Source organism: Leptidea sinapis, chromosome Z (assembly GCF_905404315.1).
Source record: "Leptidea sinapis chromosome Z, ilLepSina1.1, whole genome shotgun sequence".
Taxonomy (NCBI): Eukaryota; Metazoa; Arthropoda; class Insecta; order Lepidoptera; family Pieridae; genus Leptidea; species Leptidea sinapis.
This window is the reverse complement of record NC_066312.1, coordinates 15,377,937-15,404,043: the sequence shown is the minus strand read 5'-3', so window position 1 is coordinate 15,404,043 and position 26,107 is coordinate 15,377,937. Positions and strand designations below refer to the sequence as shown.

General features: G+C 35.4%; 1 protein-coding gene across 5 annotated transcripts in view; it reads right to left on the bottom strand.

Annotated features, from left to right (window-relative positions):
* LOC126978894 (roquin-1) overlaps window positions 1–26,107 on the bottom strand; it is a 60,416-nt gene that overhangs the window by 28,151 nt on the left and 6,158 nt on the right. For all 5 annotated transcript variants that reach the window (XM_050828009.1, XM_050828010.1, XM_050828008.1 and 2 more), the window contains 5 exons: window positions 24,835–24,995; window positions 20,805–20,942; window positions 15,443–15,550; window positions 14,893–15,226; window positions 11,254–11,415 (listed from right to left, as the gene is read on the bottom strand). In XM_050828009.1, the coding sequence (XP_050683966.1) occupies window positions 11,254–11,415; window positions 14,893–15,226; window positions 15,443–15,550; window positions 20,805–20,942; window positions 24,835–24,995 (903 nt within the window). The remainder of the gene's footprint in view (window positions 1–11,253; window positions 11,416–14,892; window positions 15,227–15,442; window positions 15,551–20,804; window positions 20,943–24,834; window positions 24,996–26,107) is intronic.

The window sequence follows — 26,107 nt, the reverse complement described above, 5'->3', positions numbered from 1 at the left end:
TTATAAATATATTAAAAAAAGATAATGATTGTGAGTAAAGTAATCAATAAAAATTTATGAATTGTTTCACAGGCAATATAATTTGGGAGCAACGTATTAAAAATTTATCCATTCAAATATCACAATAATACTTGTATTTTAAGGCCTTGTTCAGGTTATTGGTAAGTATAAAGTATCGATAACCTATAATTGTGGTGCATGCCTATTTAATAGCTTTTTATCGCCATATTCAGTGCTCGCTGCTTCAGTCTACCGCGAACTTCCGGTATGCGAGTGATTTCATAGCTGCTCGATTGTTTCAAGTGTTTAAAAGTGTGCAAAAGTTCAATTGAATATGTAAAAATTTTTAAACGTAAAGTTATTTTTAATTTCAAAGGTACGTTTATTTTGCTAAATCTATTTAAATAGCTTTTTTGTAAATTTCACTCAAATATTTAATTTTACTACTTACTTTTTGGACTAGTGTTACTTTTATTTTAATTTGTTGCATATACTGTGTGAAACCTTGCTTGTTTTCTTTTTTTGACCGTATGTGTGTATTTGTAAACGCTTTACTTTTAATAAATTAGTAAAACGAACAGTGCAATACAGACAATCTGACAAAAAAATTCTAAAGTGTACTTGAATAAGATGAAATTACTTCCAAATAATGAACCCCATGATATTGTCATATTAAGGTCTTTAATGGCAGTTGTTATGAGCGTTTTTACTATAAAGTTGAATAAGAGAAATGAGTACAAAATATTTACTGTTATTTTTGATAAAATTGGATTTGTGGTTTAAGTAGAAGACTAACTAACACCTAAAACCAAACTAAAGCAAAAATAACACTTTAATCATAATTATTAACTCTTAGAGCCGATTTTTCAATCCTCAGATAAATCAACAGGTAACTATCGAGAGAGTAAAATTAACTTACTATTTATGTAACGTTTAAAAGTCTTGAATTTTTCAATCGCGTATTAACCAAAGAATAGTTGTCTGTGGTATTTTCGACGTAGCTTCACACTTAATATGTACAAGCGAGATGGACATATATTTCACTTAACGCATAAGACAAAGAATGGATGTTTGTTTGACATTAGACGTTTATCGCAACAATAATTATCAAAAAACCTCGAATTCACTCGAATTTTCCGTGTGTACAATTTTTATTTTACATTTTCATGGTTGTTAGTGAAAAAAGAAAAATGAACGCCGAAGTGAACCACTTGACCGAGCCAGTGACGTATAACCGTTCAGAAAAAAAACTGACGTCGTGACCAATAAAGAAAAGATAATAACTGCTGTACATAACGACCTGTTGAAATTATTCTTATGTGAGTGCCATCCAAAGTGGCAATGAGACTTGGAAAACGTGGCATTATATAAAATCTCTCTTGTATGGACAGGATTTCTTTTCAAGTTCTATATAAATGAACAAAATTTGTTCGCATTGAAGCAATGACTCCTGTCACCCTCTTTACGATTTTTAATAGTGTGGAGTTATGTATTAACCCAAAACTTACAACTGCTATATAAAAACTACTAGTTGCATATAAGGTAAGGTTAGGTAAGTTAGTAGTAGTTGATGCATTGGTGGGACATAATGCCTGAAACAATGGGTAGGTACCTATAGGTACAAAAATCATGATATTCTAACATGTTGTTTTACATATGAAATTCGATTGAAGCCCTTCTGTTAGGAACCACATTACACGATTAGTATAGGAGCATGTATGAACTAAAAAAGTGGAAAAGTAGGTTGATAGATATTAAGCACAGAGTACTTTTGAAAAAATATGTATGTAGGTATGTATTATTAAAAAAATTACTACAAACCTTTGCTTTTCATATTTAATTTTATTCTCAATCAATGAGAATAAGTAAGCAACAGTATCTTTTTTTAGACGAAATATCCTCCAGAACTCATAATCATCCCAGATAATGACGTGGTCTGGTTTTTCTTATCTGGAGTGTTCTCAAAGTTGAGGATCTGGATTTTTTCTTCAATTGCGAGTCGTCAATTGCCTCAAAAATATCCACTATACACGGACTAGTAAAAAAATAAGGACTCCGGGTCACCTTACATAACAGTGTAGCACCAAAACAAGCCGATTAACGTGTAAATACATACTCCCACGCACACCCTTACACTAATACAGGCCGTTTGGCAACGATAATGAGAATTGTCATCGTCTGTGAGAAATCAGTTTGCGACCCAATAGAATATTTTAAAAATGCCTTCGTGCGTTGTGACAAAGTGTAAAAACGATACTATTTTTTGTATTTGTGGCGATATATCATTATTTAAGGGAGAAAAAATTGTGTAACTAGTATCCCCCGTAACCGCACACACACAAGCATAACGGTGCTTCACCTGCTAATATCACGGCGCGGAGTCCTTTTCGTTTTCGTTTTTGATACTATCTAATAATAACATAAATAACGTATGTAGTCGTCAAAAGAAGCTAGTCGCACCGATAGCTCGTAAAGGGCTTCAAAGGGGGTCGATAAATATAATCACCTGATATATTCTTTATTAATTCAATAACTACTCAATATATGCCTGTTGAAAAATCCGGAATTGCCCTATCCGGCGAATTTAGCTTATGTAGTTATTTAACTGAGGATTGCAAAATCAGCCCTTAATTTATTTATCAACAGTGAGGCTATTGTATTTTTTAGCATATTATAATGAATTGAAAGATTTATTTTTAGCTATGTTAAAGTCCAAGAAAACAACATACATTGTTGCATCGACTTATCAACAGATAGGGTCATAAAGAGGTTATATTTGTTTTTAATTACTATATATATTTCAATAAACTTGATAATGGAGTACAATAATTTCCTTCATTGAACCAATATAATATTATGTATTTTTAAAGAGGGCATATTTAAAGGCGAGTGTGTGAATATAATTTCAACTTGATGGGTTAGTAGACTCCCAAGCATTAAAGGTATGACTCACCTTTAAATATTATCAAAAATTAAGGTTGTTTTATTGATCAAAGAGAAATTATTTCGTTTCTGGTAAATAAAAAAACGAAAACATGTGACATTAAATAATATAGGAAAACTTGACTTCTATTAAGTTGCTACTTCGCGAGATGTGGCATACGGCTTTGGCGAACGGCGACGACAGCAGATATCATTACTTTGCAGTATTCATTTGGGTATTTTAAATTTTAACTTTTTCCTGTAATTTTTTCTAAAATTATCTTAAATAAAATATTATCCGAAACCTTTTACACCTGTTTCCACAAGGGATCCAAGGTTTTGGTTCACGTATATATCTTATAATCAAATATAAAAACAAATTATACTTGATTATAAGAAAAAAAAAATTGCAAAACATGCAAACTCTTATAAAGCGATAGCTCACATAATAATCTGTTATGCCAATTTTAATTTATATTTTTTTATTATACTAAAGGTATATTTATATGTTCTTGTAGGAATTTGGCAATAATTAGTTAAAGATAAGTAAAGATTGTCGTCAGAGGTTTGATACTTAACAACAAAACACCAAATATATTTGAATATGATTTTATTGTCCATAAATTTATCAGATCTATGAATTAACAATGTAGGAAAAGATATGTTACACAGACAGAACTTGAGTGTCTCATATTAAGTAGTAACAAAAGGTAGTCTAAGTTAAAGCAAGCACAAGCGAATCTGCACGAGAAAATGTTGTTCGTGAAAGCACCGACAGTTATCGAAACAATGGATAATGCTCTAGTCGTACGCTTAAGGCTTATAGCTTAGTCGGTCCACGGCACATGTATTTGAGCTTGGCTCGTCTAGCATAGACACACCTTTATAAATTGGATTTAAAGGTTTGGTCAAACAGCGAGTGTGATGGTCGCATCAGCGCCGCGATCGGCATGATTTTTCAAGCATTTTGAAACATTTGTAAGTCGGTTGTGAAAGCTATAAGCTATGCTATGCTTTTGTTTGGTTAGCGTGATGATTCACTTTTTATTACAGCCACAAGATGCGTTTCATTTCTTAAGTCTTAGACTAACACACAGAAACGGGCACAGAGTGATGATGTCTAAGATTTAAGAGATGGCATGTGATTGGGGTCGCATGATCGCTACAGATTCGAGGGGCGTGAACAAAAAAAACTTCAACTTGATACCTCCACGCGTTTAAGACTAGATAGGCGCAATACTACTCCACTTATTTGTTACCTTTTTTAAAAGTCATTGATTTATAAATTTTTATATCATTAGAAATTATGCCTCATATCATCAAAAAAAAGAAGAAGCTAAGACACGAGGAAGTTTCACGCAACTGTCGCGCATGTGTCCCAATTATGCGATAGTCCCCAAACACTGACTCAATAACGATTAGATACTTACTGTGATATGACGTCTCTAACGTAACAAAAAAATATTTGTAAGTCTTATTGTGTAATTTTAATATGCAAAAATGATAGCGAGAAATAAAAACCGTCTTAAGATTCATATTGTTTATTTTGTAATTATTTCTTATTGAAAAAAAAAATGTAAATTACTTTGATGCGAACTAAACACTTCCTCATCTCCTTTATCGCTCTTATTCTTCAAAGTCTAAATCTATTTGCTCGTTTCGTAGACTATTATCATAGTTATGTTTTTTCACACTAGTGTGAAGTTTAGAGAGTTACACGCTGAGTGGCCGAAACCGGGGCTTAGTGTTCGATATAAGTAATGTCTACACCAGTCTACCTGACTAAACATTGCAATAGAGATATTATAGCTTCACGGCAGTAGTCCTCCCTCCCGATGGTCTGCGGGTACACGGGTATTATTTAGATATCTTCGTGACGTTATTGAGGAAATAATATGATTACTAATTTGTGAATTTGACACTTTTATTAATCATATGTTTTATTTTAATAAAAAAAAACCTTTATAGAGATAAAAATTTCAAATAATATTCCTTCATCAGAATCATTTTCTAAATTTTCAGTTGAGGGAGATTTGGATAGAGCTTCTTCTGGACAACTGATTTATGAAACCTTGGTACATGACACCGCAATTTTGATCGGCCATCTGGTCTTTTTCAAGGTAATTGTTTTCAATTATTGTTACATGATTCACATATCTTCTCCACTGATACTTAAATTTGATTTACGCCACAACAACGCTTTCATAACGCCACACTTGTTCTAATGAATTTCAGTACCTATGCGTTGGATGATGGTGTGGTATAACAATAGTTACACACACATGAAACATTATCGTTTTGCCACCTAGAGATCATTATCGTTCCGGATTTCCCGAATTAAATAAAGTTAACCAAACTCTCTGAAATGCCCAAATGATTGCGAAACTGAAGAGGCAGTGGGCAGGACACATAGTTCGACGGACAGATGACCGGTGGGGAAGTAAAGTTCTCGAATGGCGACCACGTACCTTAAGACGCAGTTTTGATAGGCCCCCAACAAGATAGAACGAGGCTCTGGTCAAGATCGCTGGAATGCGTTGAATGAGGGTAGAGCAGGACCGATCATCGTGGAGATTTTAGGGAGAGGCCTTTGTCCAGCAGTGTCTTCCAGCTGATATGATGATGATGTTTTTCCGAATCCGGACTTTGCTGGCTTTCTATTTCCAGATTGTAGTACGCACCGTTATTAATTACGTTTACAATTACAGCTGTTGTACTTAGTAGTGGCAAGTTAGGTAATAATTTATGTTCTGTCAATTTTTTTTAAGTTTTATGACTCTTATCATCATGATACTCTCTCCTGATTAAAAACAGGTTTAAAAGTCTGAAGGCAATCAATCAACCCACTTATTTTATATATACATATATAGGTTATATTTATTCACTGCCAGCATTTGTATGTGGTGTGTGAAGAATTCATATAGATTTCATAAACATTCACTTTATTTGTACCCTGTTCCTTATGTTTGTTTGCTTTTAAACATAATGCTGACATTTGCAATGCAATGTCTCAAATCTCCTCCAAGTGAGTTCATTTGCTCTTTAACTTTTACTCCTAGAACCCAAATAAAGTAAAGATGTTTCCTTAGAAAATACCGCCGTATTTTAACACATTTGGAATATTTTAATTTTGGGAATTCTGTTTTTGTATACTACATATTAATTTATTATCTTATTGTACGTGCAATTAATAATAAATATTTAAGTAATAGTTTATTGGGATTAGTTATTAACACACCGCCATAATGTACTTTTGTTACTTTTTTACATCTCTGTTAAATTTTCGACTTCAATTTGCGGATAGCGTTGTCTTTTTACTTATTATTATAACCTCTTGAATATTCTTTTAGACACGCCGTTATAGGCTTAATTACATTTGTGAGATACCTGAAAAAAAAACAAAATACAATAACAAAACTAAAAAATTGAGAAACAGACCGAAAATACTATAAAACATATAGTCGAAAACGAAATGAATACACACCTGACGAAGAATCTAATTCCAGTATTTTTCTTTGAAAATAATTCGCCATTTTTAATAGCATAAGACTTTGCTTCACTATTTAACTATTTATTACGTAGGATTGGATTGTTTGTTCCATGTAAAAACAAAAAATAATCGCATGTGTGGAAACAAGGCAAAAACCACGCGAGTCTATATCGATGTCCGCAGATGACAACTTTATGGCGATCAAATAAAAACTGTATACGAAAATATTTATTTTAAACAATTGTGAGTGAGTGAGACTCTTTAGTGATTCATTTAAAATCATAGTAATGTTTACGCGATGTAATTAGACAACAACATTTGTATTAAATGTTGTCTATTTTCCGTGTACTGCGTAGGACATATAATTATTATTCTTTTATTATATTAATTTGCAAATGTGTGAGTTTTGCGACACTGGTTCTCATATTAAATAATATGAAAGGCATTTACTTCTAAGTTCTACTTGTGTTTACTGTTTCGTGAGTTGTACATTCCTACTTTGCCAAATAAAAAGCAAATAGTGTAGACAAGATATCAGTCTGGTTATACTTTTAAAAAGCCAAAACAAATTAAATACCACAAAAAGCATTGCTTAGGATAAAATACACATACATACATAAATTGACGCATTTTTACACAAATTATCCAGGCACACACTACGCTGTAGGGGTATATTTGATACTAGATTCAGATGAAAACATGTATGTATACAAATATTTCTCTGGATCTCAGGGACGACAGAACAAATATGGGACCATTTTAGAAAGCCTCTACCTCAATCCATAACTTCTGAAATAAACGACATTTTGTTTACTTTTTTTTAACTTATAGCAATTTGGCTGCTATCGTTGTCAATATTCTAGAAGGGAATAGAGAATGAATAAAGGATCATTTTGGAAATCCAAGATGGCCGCCACGAAAAATTATGATAATAACAACATGGATATCGTTTACAAGGTTCTTTGGGGTGGCTGAGATGGAATTTTAAATTAATTATATAGAATATCTTTAATTTAATATGCATCATATATACATATAAACCTATCCTAAATTTTAGGGTAGTGTACGTCTAAGGGTACCATTATAGGATCACCCATGTTCCTATCTGTCCGTCAGTCAAACCACATCTAATTTAAACTAGGCATAGCTTGTAAGTATCCATCCGCGATATAGGTTAAGTGATACGTTGCCGACCATTAGTGTGTTCAAAGCTAGTGGGTCTCTAACGGCCGTTCCCAATATACTATCTACAGATAGAGATAAATTACTACCTTCTACTGTCAGTAATTAGCTGTCAATAATCTGAAGCTGTCCCAATATACCTGATAAGTCATTCTCAACGCCTTATATTGGGACGCGTGAATTGCAATTTCCATACAAACTTCTATCGCTGGTAAGCAATGCGTCGTCCCATCGACAGACAGCGTGTACGGATAAGGTGAGTTACCGTCGATAAGTTTATTCGGACAGAAAAGTCAACGATAGTTACGATTTTTATCTCAACTGAATATTGGGAACACATACAGCAGCCGGAATATAATTCCACAAAGTGGCTGTTCGAGGAGCATTCTTGCGAATCGCCCGGTTGTGTTATAAAGCAATCATCGTGTTGCGCGTATCCTTCTTAGATCGGAAGTACGGTGGTGGAATTCAGTCAAATTTCGAAACAGTTGGTACTAAAGAGCCCCAGCTCAGAAGTGAGAATACAACTCTATGTGAGACCGAATTTGCGATTTATAGAGTTGCAGACGACAGGTTGAATTGGTGTCTCGCCTCCTCGCTCGATATATCGACTACAATTACGCCGGTACAGGCTGTGGTAGATAGGGTTCTGTTCTCAATAATCGAGTAGATATAACAAAGGGATACATTTCAGAAACATGTGATTAGATTTAGCCAAGCCTATTCCGAGACATTGTAAGCATAATTGCGATTTCAGATTGTTCCAGTTCATACAATATGCTGTGGTCTGCAAAGCATTGAATGCTGAACCGCAGAAGTAGTATATTCAGGTGTAGTATAATAGTTACATTGAAACGTTAAAACTAATTTCACATTACCATTCAGCCCCGCGCGGCTCTGACCAAACCTTTAAAGTTACAAAATATTAATTCTTAATTACAAGTTCCGTTTCAGTAAATGTTTTAATTACATCTGAAACGACATGCGGTATTTAAATATTTTAATACGTAATTTAAGTTATAATGTAGGTACTACAGTAACTATTACTTTCTTTGATCGATCAAGTGATCACCGCCGCCCACATTCACTTGCAACACCAGAGGCATCCCAGGAGCGTTACCTGCCTTTAGAAAGGTGTAGGCGCTTCTTTTAAAGGTACCCATGTCGTATCGTCCCGGAAACACCGCACAAGGAAGCTCACTCCACAGCTTAGTTGCACGTGGACGAATGTTTCTTGAAAACCGCACTGCAGACCAACGCTAGACTAATATTTATCAATGTAAAGCATCGAGAAATTATGGCATCTGTCAATATGATACACAATCTACATTTCGAAATATTTATATAATTGTAAAAATATTTACGATCGATAAAACAGATAACCAAAACCTATCGTATTGCGCGTGTTACCTTTTGTAATGTCGGTTATTGTTATGTCTGTAGCAGAAACTGGATAAAAATCTCAATCTCGGATTGCTAATTTAGCGGTAGTTCATAGAAGTAAATTTTTGAATACGGAGTTCGAACGTAAATCTCTGAACAACGATTACTTATTATATTGAAGACATTTATGGTCTTATGCTAAATATACACTAACCTTACTTAGTAAAAAATTATCAATATATTTTATTACAGTAAAGACTTAATGTAAGCACACAGTCTGGTTGTAATCTCTATAATACTTACTATCAATGCATGTTAAAATTTCTAAAATTCCTGATCAGATTTAGAAGAAGTTTTTAGGAAAAATTCAGATTTTCCCAGCTTACAAATTACTCAATCAACCCAAAACAGTTGATTAGAAATAAATGAAATTTGACATTATCAAAGCCGCGGTTATCAGCTAGTAGTATAATAAAATGAATGTGATTTGTTTGTAAAATGTAAGGCTTTCACACCTTAAATACACAACCAATCATTATGACATTGTGCACACAGGTTGTCCCATGGAAAAGTCATCATTATTTAATGGCATTATTAATAATCAGTCAATATTATTTAATGGCAAATTAGGTTGTTTTTATAATTCTTTACTTACATTTTTATTACTACGTTCGAAAATAAGAGTATTAGTCATGTTCCCTAAATTCACAATCCTGCTATTTTATTATTATTACAACACAGTTAATCTGTTAAGCACATTATTAAGCAAAGTTTGGTAAATTAGCTTTAAAAACCAAAAAACTACTTACATGGATAGTTCGCTGAGCATAATGTAAATTAATTTAATTCAACTGTTGCGACACATAAATTAACGATAAACAACCAGAAGTATTTTAACAATCACGACATTTTCAACAATTTAAGTATTATTAAGAATAGCGCTTCGTAATTCGTAATTTTACTTTCAGTACATTATTATTTCAACAAAATACAGTAAGAGAAAATAGGAATATAATGGTCGGTTTATTGTAATAAGGCAATTGTCGATACTATCGAAAGCATCAGGTGCAATGGTCACAGGTGTTACAGGAATTAATAATGATCTTACTGCTGAATGTAAATCCTTTGAAATTTATTCATATTTTTGATATCTTCCTATTTACTCTGTTTATAAGAAACTTGAGAAGCATTTAGCCAGCGAGCCATATGTTCTTAACACATCATCATCCAGAAACACGCTTATTAATTAATTAATATCGTGTAGCAGACATATTATACTAATAAACTTATTAATGATTTCTATATAATAATACTAATGAATGCTCTAGAAAACAGAATTTAACAAATCACTTAATTATAAAATTTTGTAAGATTCAGTCTTTATATACCTACTTATAAAAAATTCGTGTCACGTTTTTTGTCCGCGATGAACTCCTAAACTACTGAACCGATTTTAATTTTGCTGACTATGTTAAGTTTCTATTTCGATTCAATTTATCGTGACTTAAAAATTAGAATATATATAAATATTCTTTCATTTAAAAATTAGATTTAGAAATTTAAATCGCAGAACATTGATTTATTCATTCCGCTTGCTCAATATAAAAAGATAATACTTAATTTACACATGTGACTTAGAAACCTTGTTTTCATATTTCATTTTTATTTTAAATTATATATTACAATATTTTTCGATTTTAGTTTATAAATTGTTAAAACTACTGTCCTAAAAGCGTAGTAAAAATTATGAATGCTGTGGTAGCTTATAAGTGAATTAACTCTTATCCATTTTATTATTATATTTTAAGTTTAAGCATGTAAAGAGTGTAATTTGTTAGTTGCCCAAATATTTAAATAAATAAAACTTCAAAATTTGAACTTCAAATTTATAATATTATAATATATATAATTTATATATAATATAATATATATATAAATAATTATATGAGAAATTTTTTGACGCATAGCTTGACAGTTCTTTTGTGACGTTATTTCATTAAATGAACTGGGAAAAACGAAATAATCATTGCAATGATTGAACTTCTACAAATTTTGTAAGTAACAATATTTTAAATTTTGTTATTTAATTTTGTATATATACATTAGTTTAGGGAAAGCGAAGCTAAGCACTAGACTATACATAGTATAAACAATATGATTTAGTACAATGACCTACATGTTGCATGACAAATATGATACCTTTGTCGAATCATATTTATCATGCATTACAAAGTGGGTGTTTTAAGAAATGTAACATTACCATCTGTGGTACTCACTTGTAGCATTTTCAGATGTCTCCTTAGTGGTAATTGGTTTCTGATTGCAATTGCTTTCACGCCCATTGCTCTGTTGTTGTAAGTAAATAACAAGCCCCGACACAACATCTTTTACAGCAATTATTATTTCAGCTAGTTGTTGCCACGTTGGACTTTCTGCATCTTATAAAAACAATACAAAGTAAGATTTAGCTACATCTTAAATATTCCTTAATAGATTAAGATATCAACCATTTAAAGGCCGTCAACTATAGCTTTAGTAAGTAGGCCCTTTGAGTTTAAATTCTCAATTATTTGAATTAAAAATGTTTTTTTTTTATCCAGTCTAATTATTGAACAACGTTACCTTTTGAACAATTTTGAATATTCTACGTCTCTATGGACTCTTTACAAATACAAGTAATTATGAAAATAATATTATGAGGACCTATAGTCGTTGACGCGGTACTGAAACGGAAAAAAGCCATAAAAATGAAGCAGTAGAGAGCCAACTTTATAAATGACTGCACAACCCGTTACAGGTTTCCATTTTTTTTATGGAATAGGAGGACAAACGAGCGTACGGGTCACCTGGTGTTAAGTGATCACCGCCGCCCACATTCTCTTGCAACACCAGAGGAATCACAAGAGCGTTGCCGGCCTTTAAGGAAGGTGTACGTACTTTTTTTGAAGGTACCCATGTCGTATCGTCCCGGAAACACCGCACAAGGAAGCTCATTCCACAGCTTTGTAGTACGTGGAAGAAAGCTCCTTGAAAACCGCACTGTGGAGGACCGCCACACATCCAGATGGTGGGGATGATATCCTAATTTGTGGCGTGTCGTGCGAAGGTGGAATTCGGCGGCAGGAATCAGGTTGAAAAGCTATTCGGAACACTCCCCGTGATAAATGCGGTCGAAGACACACAATGAATCTACGTCTCTACGCAACGCCAAGTGATCCAGCCGTTCACAGAGCACTGGGTCCCAGACAATTCGAGCTGCTCTGCGTTGCACGCGGTTGAATGGATCGAGCTGATACTGGGGTGCGCCAGACCAGAGATGACAGCAATACTCCATGTGTGGCCGGACCTGCGCTTTGTAGAGCGCTAGAATATGGGCCGGCTTGAAGTATTGCCGTGCTCTATTGATGACGCCCAGCTTCTTCGAAGCCAATTTGCCTTGCCCTCCAAATGACCACGGAATTGGCAATCGCTCGAGATTTCGAAACCCAGTATTCCGATAATAGGCGAGGCTTTAAGGGAAGTGTTATCGAAGAGCGGTGATACGACAAATGGGGTTTTTTAGTGGTAAACGCGCAAACTTGAGTCTTCTGGGGGTTAAATAGGACAAGGTTCAATTTACCCCATTCCGCGACCTTTTCGAGGAGGAGAAGACACAAGTTTCTCCCGGCACTGGTCGACGTTTTCCCGAGAGAGACCTGCATGGCCCGTGTATACGGCATCACCAGTGCTGTCTTCTGCATAGCAATTTATGTTGGAGGTGTCCAACATATCATTGATATGCAGAAGAAACAGCGTGGGAGATAGCACACAGCTTTGGGGCATTCCAGCGTTCACGGGCTTGGGATTCGAGCAAAAACCATCGACAACGACTTGTATGCTGCGCCCAGTGAGGAAGCTGGAGGTCCACGGCTTACTCTTTTGCCGTATGGGCCAGGGTGTCATTCCTCATGTGCAACGGCGGCATGGACGGCTGGTTGAAGTTATCGAGAGCAGCTTTCGCCAACGACCAGAACTTGCGTGTTCCGGTTGGGTACGGTTGGGTCCGGTTTGACTTCGTACGGGCGATTTGCCGCTTAAAAAATCTGGAGGCACGGTTATATTTCCTCTTAAGAACTTTGCAGTTCGGATCCTTTGTGCTCAGCGCCGCAACCCAACTTCGATACGCCTGTTTTTTGCAGTCAGATGCTGCTTTAACTGACGCATCGAACCAGGGCTGTGATCTGCCACCGATCGGTACTACAGAGCTTGGTATAAAAATATCCATGCCCTGCAGTATCACATCGGCTACTGCAACGGCGCAGGCACTAGGATCATCCGAAGGGAAACAAACCTTGCCTCAAGGGTAGGATGCAAAAAAGGAACGCATCCTATCCCAATCTGCTGACTTGTAGTGCCAAACGCGGCGGGTCGCTGGTGGTCTGCGACGTTGGCGTCGGATGGGCACTACACTCCTGACCAGGCAATGGTCGGACGTTCCGAGAGGGGCGTCGACTGAGACCTGGTAACTATCGGGATGTGTAGTCAGCAGAAGATCTAATAAGGACGGCATGTGGCTATCCACATCCGGGAGCCGCATTGGCGACTCAACCAATTGGGACAGACCATACGCCAATGCGAAATTATGCACAGATCGCCCTGCGTAGTCTGTGGTACGTGATCCAAGCCATTCGGCATTGTGCCCGTTGAAATCACCCAAGACTACGATTTCTGCGGAGTGATCGGTTTCTGCGTTACCACTATGGGACCTGTAGACGCACGCATAGATGCGGACGCGGTTGACTAAATCTACGCGGAGCCAGAGAGTAGACAGGTCCCTACCCTCAAAATTGCCGAGACGGCGACAGCAGATATCCTCCCTAACGTACACACATACCCCGGCATGAGGCATAAAATTGTGCTCAATTTTGTACCCGGGGTACGATAAATATGACGTATCGCTAGGTCGAGATATCTGCGTCTCCGTAAGGAAACACAAGGCCGGCTGGGACAACGAATTTGAAGCTAAAAGATTTCGAGTTGGAAGTTCTCCCACAATCAAAGCGATGACCGATTGTTGGAAAAAACTAACTATATCGATAGTCGATTAAATAGTTTCTGACCAATCGTAACGAATCACCTTTTGACTTACGGCCGTTCCCAATGTACTATCTAGAGATAAATTACTACCTTCTACTGTCAGTAATTAGCTGTCAATAATCTGTAGATGTCCCAAAAATATACCCGATAAGTCATTCTTATCGCTTTGTATTGGGACGCGTGAATTGCAATTTCCATACAATCTTTTATCGGTGGTAAGCTATACGTCCACCCATTGACAGACAGCGTGTACGGATCACTCAGAACTCATCTTGAGTTACCGTCGATAAGTTTATTGGGACAGAAAAGTCAACGATAGTTACGATTTTTATCTCAAGTAGTCCTCAACCGGAGATAGACTGAATATTGGGAACGGCATCTACTAAGAGTATTGTAGTTGCTTTTATATGCGCTCCGCTACAAATTAGGAGTTAGAAGTTGACACGGTAACCGTGGCTCGCGATCGCTCGTCGATCATTCAACGTACATCTTTCTTCCACGTAAAACCTAACTATGGAATGGAAGGCTTCCTTGTGCGGTTAAAAAAAAGCGTATACTTTTCTTAAAGACAACGCTCCTGTGATTCTTCTGGTGTTGCAGGAGTTTGTGGGCGGCGGTGATCACTTACCATCAAGAGACTTAAAATATAACTGCTGCTAATCAATTGTAGTCATTGGAAGATATTCTACCGCAAAATAAAATTAAAAATATTATTCCTAATTTCATAAAAAGACTGACAACTATATAGATGAAAGGAGGAAGGTGCTTACATATTTTAAAACTAAAATTACCATTCTGAATTCATAATACATATATACATAAATGAAATAAAATCTTACCTGGATTTGGATCAACGCTTGCTAGTCTGTCTAGAGGCAATGTCATAACAACAAGGTTACATGGATCCCCAGACCTTTGGAGTGCAATACATAATTCTTGTATGGACTGAGCAAATGACAACGGCGTTTGTAATTTATCTATAATACTTTGCATATGACTCTTGTGTGCCGTGTCTCCGTATAAAAGGGCACTCCACTGATCCGGTGCTATCCTAAGTCCAGCCTCCGTCGCGATCTGTACAATCTGTGCGTCGTGCTCTCTTCGTAACGATTCATAAGTACGAAATTCCTCCTTTAGTTGCATCAATGATGAATCACATACGCGTTTCGATACCTTATCAACAAATTTCCTTTTTTAATTAACACATACCTTTTGTAACCGAGGCAACTAATGAACAAAATAATGTTGTCACTTTGTCACGAAAGTTTTATTTAACCATTTGACATAAGTTTTATTTATGGAAATGAATATTGCGACTGTCATTTTAATGATTGTAAATAATATTTTTCTGGAGTATTAATGGAATTGCTTATTTTGTGATATGCTCACCTTAAAACAGGATGCTCTATATAACAGCTGAACTACATGACCTATGCTAGTTTTAGATGCTTGAGGAAAGTCTCCTTCTAATCTTTGGACTACAAACATCACCAGTACCTATAAATAAAAATAAGTTTAAGACACTGATCATAATTTATTAAAAAAGCAGCTGTTTAAGTACGGAGGGAAAATTGAAGACTTCTGCCACATTAACATTTTAACTTTTGGATTCAACAAGCTCCTCACTACATGTCACCCATAAATTAATTATGTTAAAATTAAAGTATCCTGAATATACTCCTTTAAAAATAATATCTGCGATTTAAAGCCCCTTCAAAATTAGTTCAGCCGTTTCGGAGGTAAGCCAGAAGAACAATAATATAGATATACAGGGAAAATTTTAAAATTGGCTTCTTAGTATAGATACCGTGTTATTGTTCTAACTATTATAAGTGTTACTATTGTATTATTCATGTGAATAATTCATTTCATAAAAGAAACAACAGCCATATTCCGTAGCAGTAATGTTCTAAGTCTATTGTATACGCTCATTACGCTCGAACGCGAACACGAGGCAAGAACTTTTGTTTTAGCAATTGAAATATAATTATTTAACAAAATGATTATAACGTCAACTAAGTTTAAAACGGCACTTACATGAAATACGACACTCCATCCTTTTTAAGTTTGGATATGCTGTTATTTGGACAGTTTTTCACTAAAGATTTGGTCATTGCGTGGCGTTGTATTCAAAGCGCGGTTGAAACACAACTGAACGGCAGAGTTTTGTTTCCGATAATTTTTAGCGTGACTGTGAATCGAGTTGTTTATTGTACGTCAATGAGTTACATATTATGTAATTATATACATATTAAAATTTAATGTAAGAAGACCGCCATAATATAAAAAAAAGTCTATGTTCATATAAAATACAGAGGCACTAGCATATTTCTCTTTATTCAATAAAATATAGTTTTTAAAGTATGGAGGAGTAGGACCAACGAACAAGGGTGACAATTGGTAGTGACTTTAGCCGCCCAAACTCTTGCAACACTAGAGGATTCGTACGAGCATTACCGCCCTTTAAGATGAGTGTTCATCGTACGGGTTCTTAGATGGCCATACCATAGAGTTAGAATATACCTACTAGCGTATAGACAACCTAACAGCCCGATAATGCGTGTCAATTTTGATTTGTCAATGAGTGCGTTAGCTAGTGGTTTAATATTTAAAATACTAAAGAGTTATTGCCACGCGTAGCTGACTGTTTACGAATTGTCAATCAAAATAGGTTACAGTAACAACAATTCGCTTTCCTTTTGTATCGTGCTGTATCTCCGATAGAGATGTTCTTCTCTCTCGCACGCTTTGTTTGATAAATGGGTATTATATTTTACCGGAAACATCAAAAATTGATTCTTCCACGACCTTCTTAGAAGGACTCGATACAAGTTTATACCGCCAAAATTTATTTTATATTACTGCACTAAGAGACCTGCACGACCGATGTATACTGCATCTCGCATTATTCAGTATTATTATACAGGGGGTTTTTTGAAGTGGGACAGTATGGGGAAATCCTTAAGTATTAGAGATACAGGGAAACTGTCTTAGGAAACATTAGGTACTTTTATGTGAAAAAAAAATTGGTATAGTCAAAATTTTGGTCAAGTGTGAGTTGTCCTTAAAAATGATTAATTTTGATGAAATTTTTTTTTGACGCACATCTACTCAGTTTCATGAGGGGATCATTGTATTGTACGGGAAGAAAAAAATCGGGACAGCAGAAGTTAGTCAAATTTAAGAAAATCGTTTTCATTATTACAACCCGTGTAAATTGCCTACCACTGCCCACTGCAAGGTTTTTATTAAAAAAAATATTGCCTATTCCAGTTTTACATTTGAATTTGGAACACTTTATTTGGTTTAAAAAGGATTAAAATACTTTAAGGTATTCTTACGCGAGCACCTTACCTTACAAATCTAATTTAAAAAAAAAAACAAATTTTAAATTTGGAACTTCTTGAAACAAACAGTATTTAACTTGATATTTCATTGTTTAAAGTTTACATTATGTTAAGTTTTCGTCATGGAATTATCAAACTCGCATTTACTTTAGTAAATTTAATTGAAGCGTATTTTGTAAATTATCGTAGCTCTGTACATGCGTTACAGTGGTATCGGGAACGTTATCCGGACCGCGATCAACCGAACCGCAAGAAGGGAGGTGAAAGGGAGGCTGTTTTACACTAAAACGGAAGAGACGAGCCACAGTAATAAATGAATTTACAACTATCGCAATCTTAGGATATTTTGAAGCCTACCCAAAAGCCTCATTGAGGGAAGCTGCTAACAATATCGGTGTGCATAGATCTACAGTACGAAAGGTATTGAAGGCTTACAAGTACAAGTGTTACATAGAAGGTCATCTTGTACAAGCATTGCTTCCAGGAGACACTGACCGGAGATTAGCATTTTGCCAGTGGTTTGTAGCATGCTCGATTAGAAACCCGTCTTTTCCAAGCAGGGTTATTTGGACAGATGAATGCAATTTTTCAAACAATGGCATGTACAATAGAAAAAATAATCATTTTTGGGCACGTACAAACCCCTTCCGAACTACGGCAACCCATAACCAAGTCCGCTTTTCCTTTAATTGTTGGTGTGCAATATTAGATAATAATATCTTTGCCATTAAAATTTACTTACAAAAAAAAACACACTGTATAGGCAGTCAACGGTATGTAACATAATATTGATATGCAGATTCATTGACAGCGCCCATTGACGAAGCTGGTGATCCATTTGCAAATAATCTCACGAAGCTCTTATGACAGAAGCAGGGGCGTGCATTCCATATATGCCAATAGGCATAGCCTACCTACTACCATATTTAGAGTCTAAGTAATATACCTACACTTGATTCCAAGTTAATTCAGATAAAGGAGGATGGCGTGAATGCATATATTTTGGGACCCACTGAAAAAGGTGGCGTACATCATGGAAACTTATTAATAATTGTAGAACGTAACAAAACTAAGAAAGAAGCAAATCGTAAGTCTAAAAAAGTGGGAGAAAAAAGATAAAAGTAAAATATAACCTAAAATTATTTTTCAATATCTATTGTTCAATCAATAATTTTATCTTATGTCTATACCTGATAGATAATATAATATATATGATGAAGGTGGGCCAGCAGCTAATAATTCAGCATTCACAATTCATTCTTTTTTTCAAGCAGGTATCAAATCTTTTAAAGATACTTACATCCTGATTTTATTATTAAAAAACGATAATAATCTTATCGAATATTATTGTGAATTACTACTGAATGTAGTTTGTTTGATGGTGTCGGAACATCCATATAAAATATGACTGTCATGTTAAAAAAATGTACTTAGATGTCAATAATCAATTGCGTAAAAGGTTCCGTTAGAGCAAGATGACTTTTTTAACAAATTATAATAATTTATTTATTTTAACTCCCATATCTTAGTGCCTCAAAATTTTTTGTATAAACATCGTAGAAACTTAAGTTTATAATTAATATAAACTTGTATTTGTACGATGCTTCCTTAGTTTTAAATTATCCATTCTCGCCATCCTCCATTAGTTCTTTTATCCTATAATCGAACTTATATTTACCACCCAACAGTAAGCTTTTCATTACGCTATATACTAAATACCTATAGTTCCGATAATGCCTACTCAATGCTAGTAGAATACGTTCAATTTCTATAACATAATTTATTTGTCAAGGTTATACGACCACAGCAAAATATACAATGACTTTGTATATCGTTCTTAAATATGACTATCGCAATTTGACTTCTTTGGCACGTTTTGGGTAGGCAAGCTTATGACAGATCAAACTGACAACTGCAGTTGTAACAGACTAAACCAACGAAATAAATTATACCTACATTACGATTTATAAGTAATTATTATGACGTATCTCGTTCGCTTAGTGTCCGAGTTTCAACCTTATTGCGCTCCCATAAGATATAAAATATGACATTTCCGGAAATAAAAATATATTGTTCAGTAATCAATAATGACAGCGCAATTTTTTTAGTTGTTGCGTTTTCGTGTACTTTATATCACGGGCGTGAATTATAAAGCTAATTACATTAGTTATTTTTTTTTTGAGTTGATTTGTTTATTGTTAATTATTTTTAGTTTTTGTATTGAGGAAAAAAAAAGAAATTGCTGTGTGTTTTGTGTTTATAAAAGGTGTCGCAATTGTAGTGAAAATACGATTTGTTTACAGAAATTAGGTACGTATCCTTTTGCACAATTTTCGTTAGTAGATAAAATAAAAATTGTTTCTCTTAATAGACCAATGCCAAATATTAGTTTAACTTTACAAAAAGGTAAAACTATGAGATATTTCAATAACAAGTAATAGGAAAAATACACTTGGCTAGCTGGATGCCGCCATTCCAATTTATTGTTCTGCTTTCCGTTCTGTTTATTTTCTACAACGAAGACTGTGTGGAATGATACTGGATACGGTGACTTGAAAAATTTGACAAATCTTGCTAAAAACACGATTAATCTGATAGAACGGCAGAAAAATGATGGTAAGTGAACTTATATTTATCCTCATAACAGGAACTAAATTTTTAAATATTAATTGCAACTACGACTAGTTAGACTTCCAGTGCCTACCGCGCTGGAAAACCAATGCACGCCCCTGGATAGAAAGTATCGATAAAAGGGCATTTTGTCACACACGATCGAGAGCCATACACACCAATAGCTCAGCCTTTACCCTTGCTTTCGATAGGCGCCACCCATCTATGTTTTGGGTATACCAGAAGGTCTCTAGCTGAAACCACCACCATGGTGAAAGCCATACTATTGTTTATAAAGCAACAGTGACCCTCTAAGTATACTGAGAATTGGCGGTTCATAAAGCTCTACATAACTATGAGAGAGCAGGGAATATATATTAATAGGCTTTTAGTTACCTAGAGCTTTCACGTTCGTTAGGCGTTGAATGGACAAGGGCTGAGTTCCGCAATTCGCAATGCATTTTGAGTATGAGTGCTGGAATCAACGCGTTAACACAAGACTCAAATAAAGGGCACAGCTCTGATCCCATCAGCCTACTTTACTTCTGAACCACTTTCTGTGTGAACTGTACTTGAGGCATAGAAGTCTGACTCCGTGGGATGCTCGGCTGTCCTTCCATTGAAGTAAGAGTCTAATTTGAGGCATGTGCGCTTTCTCTTTTGCCGTATGGGCTAAATTTCAATACGAAGCGGCTTCAGGCACAGGTGACTGACTTACCCAAGAGTAGTTTTGGACAACGACCAAAACCTGCGTGTTCCAGATGGGTGAATTGAATTGATATGCATTATCTCACCTTACGTGATAAAGGGGATCCATCTTCTAATGCTAATAGTATCAATTTTAAAACTTCTTCTTGCATGGCTGGTCCAAGGAACTGGCAACCACGTGCTCTTACAGCTGCCCAAAGATTTGCACTTAACTGCTGAGGATTCTGAAGAAAACAAATCAATACACTAACAAACAATATTTATAATTTTAAATGTACAATTTTTTTATCTTTATTATTATATAGTGCTTCAAGAATTTTGCTTTTTTGATCACCTTTTTGCAGTAAACAACAGCAAAGATTTTAATTTTGATTAATGGTCTACATTAACACTTCACTAATTTCCAGATATACTATTCAGATGGTATAGCCAGTATGGTTAAAATTTGAACTGAAACACACATTAGTGTGAATAAATTTGAAAAGGTTGATTTGACTTATTCACTGCCTGGTTAGTTATATGTATATTAATATAATTAGAAGTCAATCACTCTACACGTAATTAACCGTATTTCAAGACACGAAGTTTACAGAGCTTGGACATACACCCCATAGAAAGTAATTAAGCATAACGTAATGTTTTGACACACACTTTACCACTCATACCAGTATTTATTCTTATTGTTAACAAATTACAAATTAATAATTATAAAAAGGTCTTACTAATAAATGATTTTTTCATGGATTGAAATTAAATCGAAAATAATTAATACATGTACAATAAATAATTAATAAATACATGGGCAAAAAAAATTTGCTTATTTATGTTGTAAATTTGAACATTTACCACTACTTTGAAAAAGTTGATCTTTATTGAGAGGAAGTGGCAAAAAATCATTGCCACTTTAACACCAATATTAAAAGCTATATCATTTTACAAAATTATTATAGACTTAATACATACAAAGTGATGCAACCAAAATACTCAAACGTTTCGTCTTTCTTCATTAAATAAAAAGACAATAACATCATAAAATAGATCAATAGAGTTTTTAAATACAGTAGATTCATCAATCCACATACAATAAAAAAAGGTATTATACAAACATTTTAAATGGTGCAGTAATAAGCACAGTATATCTATTACAGGTAACCTGACTGTGATGTTAATTAAGTTATCTACACTACCTATGCTTATTCATTCAACTCTACTTAGTCTGGCCATAAAAACTGTTACAATTAAAAATAAACAAAATATTACATTTGAATTTTGAACCTGTCATTTTTATAGCATTGTTCATTGGGTTTTCTCATTTTGGCGACAAACATTGTACAATATTTTGCGATATAAAAGTGGAGTGGGGTGGTAAAGAGAACCGAATCGCTGTGATTGCATTACACAAAGTAGGTATGGAGCTAAATGTAACTTTTAAAACTCTCCATACGCTTGGTATTAGTAAAATGTTTGTGTACCGGGCTATTAATAGGTACAAGGAGACCTCCTCTGTTTGTTTAAAGTTTTAAGATCTGGCCGTCCACGTAGTGTTCGAACGAAAAAAGTGGTCAAAGCAGGTAAAGGAAAGAATTCGAAGAAATCCTGTCTGAAAGCAAAAGATTTAATCTCAGGAGATGAAGATAGCACCTAGAACCATGTCACGTATTTTTAAAGATGACTTAGAACTTGCGGCCTATAAGAGACGTACTGGTCATTTCTTAACTAAGTTTGGTATTTCTTAAGAATAGGGTGGTAAAATCGAAACAACTACTGAAGCGGTACGCAAAGGGAGGTCACAGAATATTTTTGTTTACGGATGAATTTTTTTTTACAATTGATCAACATTTTAACATACAAAATGACCGTATGCTCAAAGCTCTAAGGAAGCTTCCGACTTCAGTGATGGTTTTAGCTATAAAGGAGAGACTGAGCCATACTTTTGGGGAAAAAGGTATCAAAACAAGATCACAAGTGTATCAAGATACCATTCTTGAAATGGTAGTAAACAACACCATGTTCAATAACCAAGAATGGTCCTTCCAGGCGACGGGTCACAAAGATCGGTCTACGCAGTCTTGCTTGGAAACGAACGTTTCGGTCTTCATCAGAGCTGAAGACTGGCTATCTGGATCTTAATGCGCTGGATTATGATTTATGGTCAGTTTTAGAGAATATGGCTTGCTCTAAACGCCATGATAATTTAGAGACCCCAAAACAATCCGTACTCTTGGCAGTGAAGAATGTTTCGATGGAAAGAGTGCGTGCGTCTCAGTGCCTCAGCGTTTAAAGGACTGCATTGCAGCCAATGGAGACCACTTCGAATAAACTTTTAATATTTTAAATTGTTTAATATATATGTACTAGCGGCCCGCTCCGGCTTCGCACGGGTATAAAATATATAGCCTAAAATATATGTCATTTACTGAAATAATAATTAAAATCGATCCAGTAGTTTTGATTTTTTCGTTACTGCCCGTGGCCCGCAATGTTTTAAAACTACTATCATACAATTATTTATCGTAACTTATTTATAATTACTGATACAGCTGCGCTGAAAAGCACGTTTTTATTAAGTATTGTTATTTTCCTCGCTAGAGAGCTCCGTTAATAAACGCGTCCGATCGCTGCTAAATTCAAAGTGCATTAGGGAGAACCGCGGCCTCCTACGCGCTATTTATAGGCACGCTCCCGCCGCCCCGGCCGGCCGGAACCGCCGCAAACGCTACGTCCCGCAATTTTAAATCTGTAATATCTTCGAAAATATTCATTTAAATCATATGTTGTAAAGACCATATAGATCTATATTAAATCAACAATGTATTAAATGTATTTAATTAGATAAGGATTTATGCTGTATTGGTTAAAATCGCTTCGAAAATTAGCCATCTTATTTGTCGTAAAAAAGTAAATTACAAAAAAATGTTATTGTGGGATATCGGAGCGGAGTTTTCTGTAGACCTTTTCAATGTGTAAATTACTTAGTACATTATTTTGATAAATCTCGTAGGATTCAGCCTGCGTTTGCAATGTAAGCGGAAAATATGTAATTATTTACGACATCACATTTGAAACCTCAAAAATATTTAAATTTGAATTTGAAAATTTGAATAAGGATACATAGGGATATAGGGACAGAGAAAGCGATTTTGTTTTATACTATGAAGTGTTTACACTGTAAAGGTAATAAATGTTATTTCCAATAGAATTTTTCTTTCTTTGTTTCAGTATTCATGGCACGACTAGGTATAGTTGAAGGTCTCTCTCAGGAAATCGTCGACTAGTGGCGGAAGAAACATCTGTTTTCTATCGAGGCCTCTCTTGAGATGGTGATTTGTTGTATCTCGCTCTTCGATAACACTTACCTCAAAGCCTCGCCTAGTATGGGAATTCTAGGTCTCGAAATCAAGAGTGATTGCCAATTCCGTGGTCATAAGGAAGGCAAAGCCAAATTGGCTTCGATGAAGCTGGGCGTCATAAATAGAGCACGGCAATACTTAAAGCCGGCCCACACTATAGCGCTCTACAAAGCGCAGGTCCAGCCACATATGGAGTATTGCTGTCATCTCTGGTCTGGCGCACCCCAGTACCAGCTCGAACCATTTGATCTCGTGCAACGTAGAGCTGCTCGAATTCTCGGGGACCCAATGCTCTGTGAACGTCTCGATTACCTAGCGTTGTATAGAGACGTCGCTTCAATCGCATCAATCACAGAGAGTGTTCCGAAGAGCTGTTTGACCTGATTCCGGCCACCGAATTGCACCTTCGCACGACACGCAACAAACTAGAATATCATCCCCATCTGAATGTATGGCGTTCCTCCACCGTTCAGTTTTCAAGAAGATGTTCCACATACAACCAAGCTGTCGAATGAGCTTCCTTGTGCGGTGTTTCCAGGACGATACGACAAGGGTACTTCTAAAAAAGTGCGTACACCTACCTTTATGGCCGGCAACGCTCCTATGATTCCACTGGTGTTGCAGGAGAACGTAGACGGTGCGGTGATCACTTAACATCGGGTGACCCGTACGCTGGTTTTTCCTCCATTTCCATAAAAAAGAGAGCCTATATTAGATTCCTGTAGAGAAATCAAAAGTTTTAATAACATGGAAATTAATATCTAACCTGATGCTGTAATATGATTTCAGTAACAGATCTTTCACCAAGTGATCTAGCAGCTCGAGCAGCCCTGCCTCGCCCATCCTCGTCACTTATAGCACATTGGAGTAGTGTAACAAGCTTACGCTGCATAGGTCTTGATAGACGATTTCCAATACTATTATTTCCTGTAAGTATTATGAAATATTTATAATACTTCAATAACATTGCCAATAATAAACTTTTCGTCTTACTAACATGCAAATTACTTAAACAAACTTTTTAAATTTTATTCCTGTGTTAAAAAAGTTGATATGTTATATTTGTATTTCAATGTAATAATTTGTGCATGCAAAATAAAATCCTCTTTTAAAGACTTGTCAATGTATAACGGAAACCTCAAGGTTTAAACAACTGCCGCTGGAATCACATCGTCGAAACCGAAGATGAGTTATCAAACCACAGAAAGTGAAATTGACCACTGTCATGCGAAGATACTACAAGACCAAAAACAATTCATGTTCGCAAGCCAGAACCTTTCTTAGTACAGAACGCCCCTCCAGGTGCTAATTTGTACTAAGGCTTAAAACATATTCCGGAGCTGGATACGAATCGTAAAGTCCGCATCGTCCTGGGCATACCGGAGCTCAGGAAGCAGCACCAATCAATTGGAAGAAAGAATAAGTTAAGATACATATGTACATTTTCCTGACGAAAAGGCCGAAGGCAGCGTCATATTAAAACCAAAATCGAACCTTGCTCAAACAATCTGTCTCATCTGTGCATGAGGCACCGCCCACTATAACAATGGATTAATTATGTTTATATATATTTAATAAATAAACAAATATATAAACTAAACTAGATAATATTGTTGGTGATATAAATAAAAAATTAAAGATTTTATATATGGCACATTTCTATTTAGAAAGAGATGAACTGTGAATAACCCTGCACCATTTTTATATTCACGAGAGATTCTATAGATAGATGGGTTTATGAAGGGCAAATTATTTTTCCAAGGGAATGAAGAAAGGGTGTTCAATATTTACTAATAAAATATATATAGTATGGAAACAACTTATACGAAATAAAGGTACATACTTGTTAGCATATTAGCTGACGATATACCAAAAATTAACGAAATCCGTGCAGTGGTTTTGTCAAAAAGTAGGCTTTTCATTTTGAACAAATTTAAACGTCCTGTAAGATTTGGGTGACTGGGTCAATGATTCAATGAATGATATCATAAGGCGTTGCCGCTTTGCCTAGCTGCCTTTGAATTGCATCGCCCGCGGTC